The 13,538-nt window shown below is 48.0% G+C and overlaps 1 protein-coding gene across 2 annotated transcripts; it reads left to right on the top strand.

The window, feature by feature from the left end:
- Nucleotides 1-135: 135 nt before the first annotated feature.
- Nucleotides 136-10,027, top strand: EIF3L (eukaryotic translation initiation factor 3 subunit L). 2 transcript variants are annotated; one of them, XM_086468967.1, is made up of 13 exons: nucleotides 136-197; nucleotides 291-339; nucleotides 469-679; nucleotides 1,292-1,371; nucleotides 1,642-1,703; nucleotides 3,098-3,167; nucleotides 3,876-3,949; nucleotides 4,948-5,119; nucleotides 5,383-5,537; nucleotides 6,279-6,449; nucleotides 7,440-7,937; nucleotides 8,944-9,024; nucleotides 9,773-10,027. In XM_086468967.1, exons 1-13 carry the CDS (start codon nucleotides 165-167, stop codon nucleotides 9,809-9,811), a joined length of 1,695 nt encoding a protein of 564 aa, XP_086325093.1. In that variant the 5' UTR covers nucleotides 136-164; the 3' UTR covers nucleotides 9,812-10,027. The 2 variants fall into 2 exon arrangements, with proteins under 2 accessions (XP_086325093.1, XP_086325102.1); XM_086468976.1 differs by lacking the exons at nucleotides 3,098-3,167; nucleotides 3,876-3,949.
- Nucleotides 10,028-13,538: the final 3,511 nt, after the last annotated feature.

Consider the following 13,538-nt stretch of genomic DNA (forward strand, 5'->3'; position numbering starts at 1 on the left):
GTTGTTTCAACCAGTGGAAGGGAGCAGCCCGGCTCCTCTCCTGCAGCCCTTTCCGGCCGGCCGGCCCGAGCCCCGCCCCTGGTCCCACCCCCTCTTCCTGCCCGCTCCGCGCCGGGCCCGCGTTGCCGCCCGGAGCCCTTTCCCTGCCGCGCCGCGCCGCCGCCATGGCCTACCCGGGGGAGGACTACGACAACGAGGTGCGGGGCTGGGGTCCCGGGGCGGCGGAGGGGGGAGCGGGAGGGTCGTGTCCGGGCTGGTCACGGTGACTCGCTGCCGCCCTCTCTCCACAGGCCGCCTACGACCCCTACGCCTACTCCAACGACTATGATATGCACACGGGTGAGTGCGGGCCTCGGCCGCGGGGGCCCTCTCGGGTGCAGCGGGCCTGCTGACGGCCGGCTGAGTCCGTAGGGCCGGGCTGGCCCGGGCCTGTGCGGCAGCTGCCTCACTGCTGCCCTTTCCTCTCAGGAGACCCGAAGCAAGACCTGGCCTATGAGCGCCAGTACGAGCAGCAGACCTACCAGGTGATCCCCGAAGTGATCAAAAACTTCATTCAGTATTTTCACAAGACGGTGTCGGATCTCATTGACCAGAAGGTGTACGAGCTCCAGGCCAGCCGTGTTTCCAGTGACGTTATTGACCAGAAGGTGTACGAGATCCAGGACATCTATGAAAACAGGTACAAATCCATCCTTCCTGTAAGGGGGAATCGCTGTTTAAACCGTGATGAAAGCGCACCCTGCTCTTTAAAAGAAAGGCTGACTGCTATCTGTGTTGTTCCAAACTTGGGTTTTCTCTAAAATACATCATGAGGTTTGATTTGATTACTGGGGAAAAAAAAACCAGATATTTCTAGACCATTAGGCTAACGTAAGTATAGGTGAGGTGTGACCTGTATGAAGGAAAATACCAGTCCTGGGCCTAACAGGTATGGAGGCAGCAAAAAGTGACCTCAGTAGTGCTAGTTATGCAGTTTGCAGAAAGCTGTGAGGTGTAATTGCTGTGTCTATTCCCTACAGATACTCACACTGCTGCTCGTAGCTGTGTCACTTTGCCATAAAGGGAGTGTGAAAGTAACACATGCAACTGCTCCATACTTCAGGGATGAACTGAAGACTTTAGTTGCTTAGTTTGCAATTCTCATTCTTTGCTTCAATACTGGACTTACTAAAAGGGGGGGTGGTGGTGGTGGTCTACTTTCAAGTCCAAGGCCTCTATATTGTGATCTCTAACTCCAGCACCATCATACTGAGAAATGGTTTCTTATGCCGCATGTGTGTTTACCTTTCAGCTGGACAAAGCTGACAGAAAGGTTTTTTAAGAATACACCATGGCCAGAGGCCGAGGCCATTGCCCCTCAGGTTGGAAACGGTAAGTCTTTTGCTTTCTTTTTGCTTGTCAGAGAGAGAAGGAACTAAATCAGTTTTGATACATGAGTGAGCAGGTGCACAGTGTTGCTGCTGCCTGATTCACTCTGGCAACTCCTTCAGCAGGTGCCTGGCAAGAAGTCAAACTTGAATGAAGTATCCTTTTGTGCCTCCTTTTATTACTGTGGCAGGAGGAGCACCACTGGTATATCCAAGAGATCCAGTTACCTGCACCCTGTGGCTTGCTAATGGCCAGTTCTCTCATCTTTTCCAGATGCTGTTTTCCTCATCCTGTACAAGGAGCTGTATTACAGGCACATCTACGCCAAAGTCAGCGTGAGTGTTTGTCCTGTGTCTCCCTGTTGGTTGCATGCTGGCTTCTCTGTGCCATAAAACTGGGCAGATCTTCCTGCCACTGCAGCATCAGTGGTTCCATAATTTTTGGAAGATGGGATTGGATGGGCTTATGAGCTAGAAGTCAGGTTGCTTTTAGGGAAACTTAAAATTCTTGCCTTTTGTTAGTTTAGTAAGGATTTGCTGATTGGTGAAAAGCAAGAAAGACCTGACTGGCTTTCTGAGGCTTGTTAGCTGTCTCCTCAGTCTTGGTGTAATGAGTGTACGGGTTCCTGTGGCAGCTTATATGAATCAGAAGACCTGGTCTGAGTTTTCAGGACTGCTGTTGGGTAAAAGTTTGTTGCTGACATCAAATGTAGTGGTTAACGAGTTGGAGAAGAAGGAGGTGTTGGGAGGTAATTGAATTTTCTTTTTGATAAAGCTGGAATTGCAAGACCTGTAGATCGATTGGTTTTGTGTGTTTCTTTGTGGCTCTCTGTTCTTCAGATTAGCAGGTGGGTGAGAAGGGCTGTCATGAGAAGAGGATGCATTATTAGTGATTAAAAAAACACATGAGGTCAGAGTGCCCTGTGGAGAGGGAAGCATGGGCACCATAAAGCATACAGGAGAAGGAAATAGAAGGAATAATGCTCTATAAAACAAAACAAACCCCACTTTTTTTTCTTAGGCTTATTTGAAGTCAGTAGGAAAACCACAGTAGTTCTTGGTTTGTTAAGGGAAGAAGCTGAACAGAGGCATGACTTATGGGGTAAATAAGCAGTAACTGCAGTTTTGGTATGGACCAGAGGGTGGAGAAATGGGCACTTTAAAAAGGTTGCTGTATTAATCCGAGTCAGGCTTTAACAGGAGAAACTGGTTTCTCAAGCTGTGCTGTTAGTGATTCTCAGACTACCCTCGAGTGCCTCCAGGTGAAACAAGGAAGGTGATTCTAGGAAGAGTGATTCCCTACTGTGTTTACTGGTCTTTGAAAATGTTTAGAAATACTGTCTGGAAGCAGAATTGTTGATCTATTAAGGCTTCTCTTGAGGGGAGAAGGAAGGAAAGTTGAAGGTAATAGGAAGCTCTTAAGTCCTGGACAGCTGAGAGGAGGACGAGGAGGGTTAGTGCATCCTATTCACAATGGGTTTGAATGCTCAGTCGTCCTGGGAGAAGCTACTTGTATGTGAAAAGTCAGCCCTGTTCTATGGCACAGTAGTGATACAGTTTCAGGTTTTCTGGGTGATGCCTGTGGGTGTCCTGGTTGAATGTTGGCTGTAACATTTCTGAAATAGACCCTTCACCGCTGTGACTGTTGACTGTCTTTCATACGCTGTTGCCCGTAAACTGGCTCCTGCCGTGCTTGAAGCTGAGCAGACGGTGCCGACTTCTCATTGCAGGGCGGGCCCACGTTGGAGCAGAGATTTGAATCCTATTACAACTACTGCAATCTCTTCAACTACATCCTCAGTGAGTTGCTCCAGTTCGTTTCTGGTTTGTGAATTTTGGAGTGGGTGAGAGGGCGAAGAGGGCAGAGCTGGAGGAGGGGTCAGAAGAGCTAGAACATGTTTGTTTCTAGATCATATAGGGAGAAGGAGCCTATGAGCTTTCCATATGTTTGAGTTTGTTGAATGAAGAGCACTTTACATCCATGCATTTAAAACCGCAAAAAGCAGAAATAGTTTCCAGTGCTTTCTGAAGTAGTGTAAAGAATAAAACTTATTTAGCTTTCTGTCTTGCTGAGAATTGCTTCACCTGTCTTTATGAAAAAGCAAAATGAAGCTGTAAGCTTGCGATGTTTCATAACTGCTTACAGTTGCTGACTCCCCTTGGACAAATTTTAGTGTTTGTGACTCCCTGCCAGATTCCTTGTGGAGAATAGATCGGTTAGGATAAACTCCTGCAGTCTGTGCGCAGCTTGCAGCTTCTGAGAATCACCGCTGCTGAGCAGTCACGGTCTAGAGATTAACCCCGTATGCACTCGTATTCTTTAATAGCGCAGGCAGTTGAGGTAGCTGAAGCTGCATATCACTGCCCTGCTGGAAGCTTCGTTCATCTGCTGCTGCATCTCCTGTTTCAGGGAAATTCTTGTGTTCTTTAGTTTGTCTCTTCCTCCAGTTCTCCCACTGTTCTTGCTCAAGGTATTAAGCCTCTCATCTGTTAACGTATGCTCTGCAGATGCTGATGGCCCTGCTCCTCTGGAACTGCCCAACCAATGGCTCTGGGATATCATTGATGAATTCATATACCAGGTATGACTATAAGACCTGGCCATTTTGGGGTGGCCTTGCCTCTGTTAGCGCTATAAACTTTCCATCTCCTCACTGCCTGTGATTTTCATACCTAGGGTGCCATTGCAGGTCAGAAAACTTTGGTGAGCATTGTTATTCAGGGGTCACCATGTAGATGAAGTAGTTGTAAATGTACAGATTTTAAAGTTACAGGGAGCTCTTTGCAGAGTCCTGGGCTTCTATTGATGTTTCTGTTTCAGTTGCTGTTTAGGGGATTTTTTTTTTTTTCTAAACTCGCCTTCGTTTCTGCCTAACTTGTGCAAAACAGTTTGACTGAAATCTGCTATAATCACAAAGACCTTATTAAGATACTTGTTCAAACTAGTTTTATTGTGTTCTATGCTTTTACTTTAGTTTTGTATTTCTTAGTCAGTAGGGCCTTTATGCTTCCACTGAGAGATTGCTGACCTGATTTGAAATCTGTGGTCTAGGATCTTGATGTTAGGAAATATTTTTCCCCTTATTGTTTGGAGTGCAGTAATACAGATCTCAAATGCTACTGGGTTTTCTCTACAGATTCCTTTTCCTGTAACTTTTTATTATAGAGCTGCCTGGAATTCCTCAATTAGAGTCTTGTCGGGCTTATATGAAAAAGGATGTGTGCGTACGTAGAAAAAGATGTGTGTGTACAGATATATTTTGATCACTCTCTTTGCTACCTGTTCAGACAGCAAATTTGTGTTTAGTTACCTGTCCTAATTGTCCAAGAGATTTTTCTCTTCGTTCTGTTTTCTAGCCTTTTCCTTCAGATTGTCAGCATTGTATCGGATTTTCCCTAGGTGCTTTAATGGTGGTTTAATTTGCTGTTTTGATTGCCAGGTGATCTCAGATGATACTTTTTTTCATGCGACTTGTAGCTTATTGTAATGCATTTGTGACTGACTTGTGAGCTTAGTGCACTTAGCACTGAACATCTCCCAACTAGCTTCTCATCATTGAATCTCTGCTTTTTCCTGTAGTTCCAGTCTTTCAGCCAGTACCGCTGCAAGACAGCCAAGAAATCTGAAGAGGAGATTGATTTCCTTCGTTCCAACCCCAAGATCTGGAATGTCCACAGTGTCCTTAACGTGCTGCACTCTCTGGTGGACAAATCCAACATCAACCGACAGCTGGAGGTCTATACAAGTGGAGGTGAGCTAGCTGGGTGATGCCAAGCAAGACCGGTGCCTGTGCTGCCTTGCTTTGATTTGACTGAGCTCTGTTAGCTTCATTTGGGGGCTGGATCAAACCCTTAATCAGTGGATGGATTGACTGGGAGCAGGTTCTGTTGGCTTTATGTGAGAAATGCTGATGATTACACTTGAGGTCTTGCTCCCTTTCCTTGTGAACATAGAGGTGTTGAAGGGGGAGCCTGTTTTCTTGGAGGAAAGCATCATGGTTCCTTTTCTGACTAGGTGATCCTGAAAGCGTGGCTGGCGAATATGGTCGCCACTCCCTCTACAAGATGCTGGGCTATTTCAGCCTGGTTGGGCTACTGCGTCTGCACTCTCTGCTGGGGGATTACTACCAAGCAATCAAGGTTCTGGAGAACATAGAGCTCAACAAGAAGGTAATGCAACATGTTTTAAACCCTCCATTGCAGTTTTCCAAGTGCCTCTCTTCAAACATGTTGGTGAAAGGCTGCCGTAATGAATCTTCCAGCTGAGGAGCTGTTTGTAGCTGTTGTAGTTGTCAGGAGTTTGTAGCTGGAGCTTTGGCATTAAATCAAGCCATATGGTAATGCCAAATGCCTGGGGTTTTAGGAGCTTTGCTGTGTTGTTATAGGGAATATTATTTGAACTGTAAGCAGTAGCACAGTTGTAGCTGAACACGTTGTTCTCACCTTAGTCAATGGCTCCTTCTTGTGTTTTGACTCTCATTCTCACTGTGCCCGCTCCCACCTTGCATGTTTTTGCCCTAGAATCGAGTGCTACTTGCGATAACAGTGGCTAACAGAAGTCCAGCTGCAACACGGGTTTGGCCCAAGGCTTGGCACGGGTCTGTGTATGTGCTGTCTGGCACAGGACATACAGTGAAACAGCGGGGAAAGGGAACTGAGCAAAGTCATATTGGGCACAGTGCAAGAGTCTCTGCTTGCAGGAAGCTGAACATAGGAAATGGGATGGTCTAATAAACAGTGAGGAAGCTGCTGCAGGCATGGATGGGAGGTGAAGTATCCTGAATTAACCCTCTCCTTTCTGTATTTGAGATGGGAGTGAAAGCAGAGGTGGCTGGACTCTGGGTAGCAAGCTGTTTGGATCAAAGGTGGTTATCTCCCCTCTAATGTAGCATGTTGATCCTTCCTTCTCAGAGCATGTACTCCCGGGTGCCTGAGTGCCAGGTGACCACCTATTACTACGTGGGCTTCGCGTACCTCATGATGCGGCGTTACCAGGACGCCATCCGTGTCTTTGCCAACATCCTCCTCTACATCCAGAGGACCAAGAGCATGTTTCAGAGGACGACCTACAAGTATGAGATGGTAAGAGATGGAATAGGTCTAGACTTCCCAAAAGAAAAAAGCTGTTGTCGTCTTTCCTGCCCCTCCTCTGTCACCCGATAACCTACATCTAATAGTCCAGCCTTATTTGCCTGGGCTCTGTTGGTGATGGTGGTGACTGGGGATCCTTTGAACTCCTTTGCCTTGTGTGGCAATATTTTCTCTTAGCTGTGTTACTAGTTCCTTTGGTTGTTCACTGTAGAGTTGCCCTGGCTCCATCTGCCCTCTCCCTCGAGGCAGTTTTGTTAATGCATATCAGCTGCTAATGGTATTCTTGTCAATGCTTCTTCAAACTCAGCCCTGTTCCTAGTCCAGTCCTGCATTTCAGGTTACTGCCATTGTCAGATGTGTTTCCATTATCAGATAATCATTCACAGGCTGTTTTAATTCAGCATGGCTGAAACAAAGCTCCTTTCTCTTTCCACCTAAGCTGTCTGTGGTGCCTCTTTTACCCCCTGCTGCTACTGTCTCCTTTTCATCCTTATGATTCATTTCTAACTCTTTGTGTAGCCAAATCCTGCCGTTCTTAATTCCATGACACTTCAAAAATTTGATGTCTGTTTCAGCCACGCAGCTGTCTGTTTCATCCCACACTTAGATAAATCTTCCTTCTCCGTCTTCTCTTCACTGGCCTCCCTGATAACTGTCCCTTGCCAGGAAATGGTTGTTAAAGCATCTGCCTTCCCTTCTCCTCTGCACTTTTTTTGCACCAAAGCAGTCAAACCTGCTGCTGGCCATCCAGGTTCTGTATGGCTGTGGGTATATTCAGTCTGTACTCTCCTCTTGACCAGCCCTCGATTTTTCATTGATGAGAGCCTTGTTACGGCTTTGCCCCGAGGCACTGCTGCTTTGTGCTGTCCCCTTTGCGCATGAGGACCCTCGGTGCTCTGGGTAAAGAGTCTGTTTCTGAAAAACACCGCTCCCAGCTCCCTCTGCAGTTGACAAGCTAACAGGTTGTCCTCTCTGTCTCAGATTAACAAGCAGAACGAGCAGATGCACGCCCTCCTGGCCATCGCCCTCACCATGTACCCCATGCGCATAGATGAGAGCATCCACCTGCAGCTGCGAGAGAAGTACGGGGATAAGATGCTGCGCATGCAGAAGGGTGACGCACAAGTCTATGAGGAGCTCTTCAGTTACGCTTGCCCCAAGTTCCTCTCCCCTGTGGTGCCCAATTACGACAACGTGCACCCCAACTACCACAAGGAGCCCTTCCTGCAGCAGCTGAAGGTCTTTGCTGATGAGGTTCAGCAGCAGGCCCAGCTTTCCACCATCCGTAGCTTCCTTAAGCTCTACACCACCATGCCCGTGGCAAAGCTGGCTGGCTTCTTAGACCTCACAGAGCAGGAGTTTCGTATTCAGCTGCTCGTCTTCAAGCATAAGATGAAGAACCTGGTGTGGACCAGTGGCATATCTGCCCTGGATGGGGAGTTCCAGTCTGCCTCTGAAGTCGACTTCTATATTGACAAGGTTGGTGTCTGCCCCTTGCTGGCTAGGAAATTCCTTCACGTGGGAAATTCTGGAAGTGGCAGCACCTAGTTTTGCTCCAGTCTTGGGAAACATCCCTTCCTTCTCTGCCATGTGAAAGGCTTGGCTGCCCACAGTGAAGCCGTAGCCCTGCTATAATAGGAGTGTCAGTGGATGAGCAGTGATGGGATGTCACAGGCAGCTTTGGCAGTGGTTGTACCCAGAAAACAAAGGTCCTGAACGTTTTCTCCAGGACAGAGGGAACTGTTTGTCTGTCAGTGTTCTCGGGAGGTGACAATGGGATGACAGATAGTGCTGTCAGTGTGTCAGGTGGGATTGTAAGCTTTGTAGGTCTCCCCCATGTCTCCTTTGCTCGACAAAGCAGGGATCTTGCTGGGTCATGTTACGGGCCCATTTTTCACTGCAGCAGCATTTAGCTCTGTCTGCACTAGGAGGAACCTGAATATAAGGCATGGTCCTGTCACCATCCTGCCCTTGGAGCTCTGGGCAGCAGGAGGCATAGCAAAGAGTCTTTTAGGACTTCATTTTCAAAGAAGATAGGAGTAACCATTAGGTTTCTTGCTAGGAAGGAGAATGTTTTGCACCTTGTTCTTGCTTCTTAGTGCTGATCTCTTCCTGCAAGGTCTTACGCTGTGTCTCAGCCTTGCTTTCCTGGTAGATAGCACGGCTCTTAGCTGCTGGTAGGGGGAAGCAGAGCATGAATTGGGGTTGGGACTGTCAAACTGCTGCAAAGAGAGGCAACAATAGGCAGAGTGTGCAAGAATGTGGGAAGTGAATACAATGTGAATTTGGGACCCACCCCAGGCAAAGGTGTAGGGAGGGCAGCCCACAGAACTGAGTGGTTGCTGTCGGACTAGCACAGGTCAGGTATGTGATGCTGAACCAGGGCTGGAGTGAAGCCCCTTTGGTTGCTCCTCACGTTTGGCAGTGCTTGCTATCTCCCTGCTAGCTCAGTCCTTTCCCTGACCTCCTGCTGTTCCCTCCCCAGGACATGATCCATATCGCGGACACAAAGGTTGCTCGACGCTATGGAGACTTCTTCATCCGCCAGATCCACAAGTTTGAGGAGGTGAGGCCTGGGCAGGACAGCCGTGTAGCTCTGTAGGAAAAGCGGGGCAAGCATTGGGCTGCGCAGGCCCTGAAAGAGCCGCGCTTGTGTGAGACAGCTGTGTGACCCCTTGCTGGGGCGAGCCCCGGCTCTGCAAGGCACTGGGCAAAGGCAGATGGTTTAAGCAGCAGCTGCTGGCCTTTGAAGAACGGTGTGGGTTTGTGTGAGAAGTGCTTGTTTGAGCCACAGCGGGAAAGGAGGAGGGTTTTACTGTCCAAGGGCACTGAGTCCATTGTCTCTAGACAACTGTGGTGTCGCTGTCGGTAACACAACCAAAATGGTATCTCTACCCTCATAACTACAGCTTTAGAAAGTGTGGCCTCAAAGATTTCTGGAGCAGAGATGACTTCAGCGTTGTGCTCAGACAGGAGGTGACATTCTGTCACTGCTCCGCTCTCCCGACAGAGGCTGCTGTGCACTGGAAACTGGCAGCACAATCCTGAAATCTGGGGACTTGAGCAATACAGGGTTGCAATACCACTGCTGGAAGTTTGCACCCTCTCTTCTCCCCACGTCTTCCTCTGCTGTCTTGGAGAGGAGGAGGGAGTTTTACTAGTTCCCCTTCCACTTTGCACACTGCCTGCACTTGCACGAGAGCTCTTCTTGTCAGTGAGTTGGAGAGGAAGGTGTAGATGCACTGGATAAAGGCTGCTGAGGGGAACAGCAGTCATTCACTATGTATTCTGACCTTTGCTTTCTCTAATTCCAGCTGAATCGAACCCTGAAGAAGATGGGCCAGAGACCCTAAAAACTCTGTGGATGCAGTGATTGGCCTGAGCAGAGAAGTGGGTGGGAGAGATTATTCTCTTTGTGGTGAGGGAGGGAGGGGAGTTCAGGGTTCTGGCATTTCTGGAATCTCCCTTGACTCTGAAGGTTTTTTGTACTTAAATAAGCAGACTCGTTTGGCTCAAACTATCCTACCAAGGACAAGACATCTAATAAATGAGTGGAATTTTCCTCGTGAGCATTCAGTATCGATGTACTCATTTATTTTTCCTCCGTGGAAGAATATAATTGCATCTGGGCAGCTGCTGTTGGCTTGTGCTCTCTTTGGTCCATGCTGTTGCAGGTAACAGTGGGGAGCAGATCTTTTTCCATGCTCTGTAAAGGCACTGTGCACAGTGAACAGAGCAGGCTGCCGAACTGATGAACAGGGAGAAAATGAGCTGTTCTACAGGGTTTCCACAGGATATGGAAAGAGATTCAAGCTAATATTCCTTCTAGCTCTTGCCCCACAGATTGAATAAACCTGAGTTGTAGTTCCTTTCCTAGAAGGCTGCATTTTTGCCTTCCCACCCCTCTTTTTTTTTTTTTTTTTTCCCAGTTATTATGAAGTAGGAATGGTCTAAAGTGGATTGACATGTTTTTAAAGGAAGGGGGAGGATTATTTTTGTAAACATTCAACCAATATTAACTTTGGTCATCTGAGGAGTTGTCCTTGCTGGAGGCTGTGTGTTATTTCAGCACAAGTGATGCCTGAGCCCTGGCCCTTAATTTTAATAGAGTTCAGTTTCTCCAGAAAACTCCCTGAGGGGGTTTAATTTATTAAAACCCTTTAAATGCTAATTTTCCCAGCTCTCCAGCCACTTTGGATTCTTCAAGTGCCTTAAAAGAGAAAAAACAGTTGAAAACTACCCCTATAAGTGGGAATCAAGGACCTGAAGATACTAGGGAAGAGAATGCAAAGAATGAATCGCATCTCATCTGCCTTCCACACCCTCTCTCCCCTCTCTTTTTGCTGTCTTTAAATAGTTTGGTGTTTGAGTGGTAGAAACAGGTGCAAGAGAAAAACCTGTGTGCGTAACAGGAAAGCTACACAAAGCATGCTTCTTACACCATCTGCCTCTGTACCTCTCCCTCTCATTCCTTTCCACTGAGAGAGGAGTCCTGGCAGTCCAGCTTGGCATCGTACGTGATTCTGTTTAGAAGTCAGGAATAATTACCCTTTGTTGAATTAGAGGCCGTGTTTGAATGAGGGTTGAGTTTCTAGTGTCCTAGATACTGCTCGAAAGTAAACTGTGTTTCCCGTCCCAAAGTCACGCAGCTCAGGCGGGCAGTGGAGAGTGAGATTAAATGGGCAACTGCTGTTGTTCTTCTAGCTGCTGCCATTAGTGTTATGCATGCTAAGAACTTGCTGCCTCCAGTTCTGAAGGCTTTGAGGTAGCCATATCGTTAGGAAATTAAAGGACAAGGATGCCACTGCATTGCAGCAGCCCACAGGAGATGGTTTCAAGAGAATCTGCTGCTTTTTATTTTTAGGGCTGGCACTTTTGCTTGTGTCTGTTTACCAGCAGCAGCGCAGTGAGCATAGCTGTCAACAGCAGCTCTCCTACTTTCTTGTTATCAAAAGCCTAAATCTTTCCCAGAACATATGCTAAGATAGATGTGATACACAACAGGAGAACCTCTGGCAGGGCAGTATCTCTGTAATCAGTTCTAATTCACAGCACAGCAAAGGAATCCGGTGTGTTACTGGGGTTTGGTCTGTTTTTAATCTGTGATTGGCATGTTGGAATGACAGACTTTTAAGGCATATATCTATCATTTCAAACACTTCCAGCAGTTACAGGCTGTTTTCAGGTATGTGAATATGTTGCTGCTTGTGCTTGTGTCTGCTAGAGCAGCTTCCAGAGGATGCACAGAGACCGCCTGTCAGTCTGCCTGGCTCCACGCCTCGTCTGAGGGACCGCTGGAGGTTAACCGAGTGGGACTGGCACTTGGTGGAACGAAGCCAGGAAGAGCTTGTAGCTCTTTCAGGGGATGGAAAGATGGGCTCAGCGAGCTGCGGTGCCTGGCACTGCCTGAAGCTAGAGGAATGCAGGGCGCTCAGCAGCATCAACAGAGCCCCGCTGCTGCTGCTGGAAAGGCGCTCTGCAGGGAGGCGGGGTGGGTTTGTTACAGTTCGAGCCTTGCCTGTCGCAGCAGGGTTTGGTTAGTGGAAGTGTTCTCAGGCACTTCTGGTCAGAATGGTTTTATCAGAGGGGACCACAGCATGGGGTTATCTACTCTATGTCTGACCTGCAGTTGTGAAGGGAGTGAGTATGATCACGGAGCCTATAAAAGACAATTAAGAAAACATCCCTGATCCTGCTCTCCCTTAGGATACATCAGGAAGACCCTGTCAAGCAGGTCTGGGGGATCCTGGACAGCCAGCTCAGCTGTTACAAAACCAAGACAATACTTCATTTCCTTTTTCTCTACATAGCAGCTTTTCCAGTGATTCACACCACAGCTTATCTCAGGCCCAGAGCGGGGAAGCTGTGCAAGCCATTCAGAGAGAATTTATTTTTCACTTGTTACAGCTCTGGGGCCACGGACTGATACAATAAAACCATGGAATAGAAGAAGGAGGGTGCTGACTAGAGAAAGAAACATAGAACCCATTAAAAAAAAATAGGGGATTCCTACCGATTTAGGACTGCCAGCAGAACATCTGTGTGATGGATCAGTCTTCCACAGAGGTAGCTATTGCCCCCCTCCTTTGCCTAATTGGAAATGAAAAAAAAAAAGTTCAGCAAAATAAAGTAACATTTAATAGTGTGCTTTCTCCCCCTCCCCTTGTCAGACCATCACACTAAGCATGCAAGCCAGCTCTCGTGACAATCTATCTCCTCGATGTCGTGGGTTCCTGAGATTGTATCGCACCCTTCCTCTGCTTCTTCCAGGGCTTCCTGTGAAGTGCTGCCTGCAACTCCAAATGTCCTTATCTTCAAAGCCCTCCCTGGCCCCATGCCCACCCTGAGAGCCAACTACATCCCGCATGTACTCCACTGCCTGACATTTCCATGTCCTCTGCTGCCACAGCTCATGGGAACTGCTTCTGCTTAGAGCAGCCTATGTCTGAATCATAGAGCAGTAGGGGCTGGAAGGGACCTTTGGGGATCATCTAGTCCAACCCCCTGATAAAGCAAGCTCACCCAGAGCAGGTTGCCCAGGAACATGTCCAGGTGGGTGTTGAATGTCTCCAGGGAAGGAGACTCCACAGCCTCCCTGGGCAGCCTGTTCCAGTGCTCTGCCACCCCCAAAGTAAAGAAGTTTTTCCTCATGTTGAGGCAGAACTTCCTGCGCTCCAGTTTGTGCCCGTTACCCCTTGCCCTGTCACTGGGCACCACTGAAAAGAGCCTGGCCCCATCCTCTTGACACCTGCCCTTTAGGTATTTGTAAGCATTGATAAGGTCCCCTCTCAGCCTTCTCCAGGCTAAACAGTCCCAGGTCTCTCAGCCTTTCCTCATAAGAGAAAGGCTCCAGTCCCCTCACCAGTCTCCAGAAATGAGGTTGCCTGGTGGTTTTGGTTTTTTTCTCTTTCGTTTGCTGAAGTTAAACTCGAGTTCAGTCCCAACTGTTTTCAGTTCCTGCTTGCAGTCCTCCCCCTCCCTCAGGGACTGAGCAGGGGGGAAAAAAAAAAAAAAAAAAAAAAAAAGAAAGGCTTCAACTTTCGTCCAGGGCTGCTCTTCTCTGAGGATTCGGCCTTCCCG

Source organism: Leptosomus discolor, chromosome 1, assembly GCF_034619465.1.
Source record: "Leptosomus discolor isolate bLepDis1 chromosome 1, bLepDis1.hap2, whole genome shotgun sequence".
Classification (NCBI taxonomy): Eukaryota; Metazoa; Chordata; class Aves; order Leptosomiformes; family Leptosomidae; genus Leptosomus; species Leptosomus discolor.

Excerpts from the sequence above, each read along its gene's own strand:
- EIF3L (XM_086468967.1), top strand. The coding sequence starts at position 165 with ATGGCCTACCCGGGGGAGGACTACGACAACGAG. Across the intron at positions 5,538-6,278 it reads ACATAGAGCTCAACAAGAAG|AGCATGTACTCCCGGGTGCC; the intron begins GTAATGCAACAT and ends CTTCCTTCTCAG. Across the intron at positions 9,025-9,772 it reads AGATCCACAAGTTTGAGGAG|CTGAATCGAACCCTGAAGAA; the intron begins GTGAGGCCTGGG and ends CTCTAATTCCAG.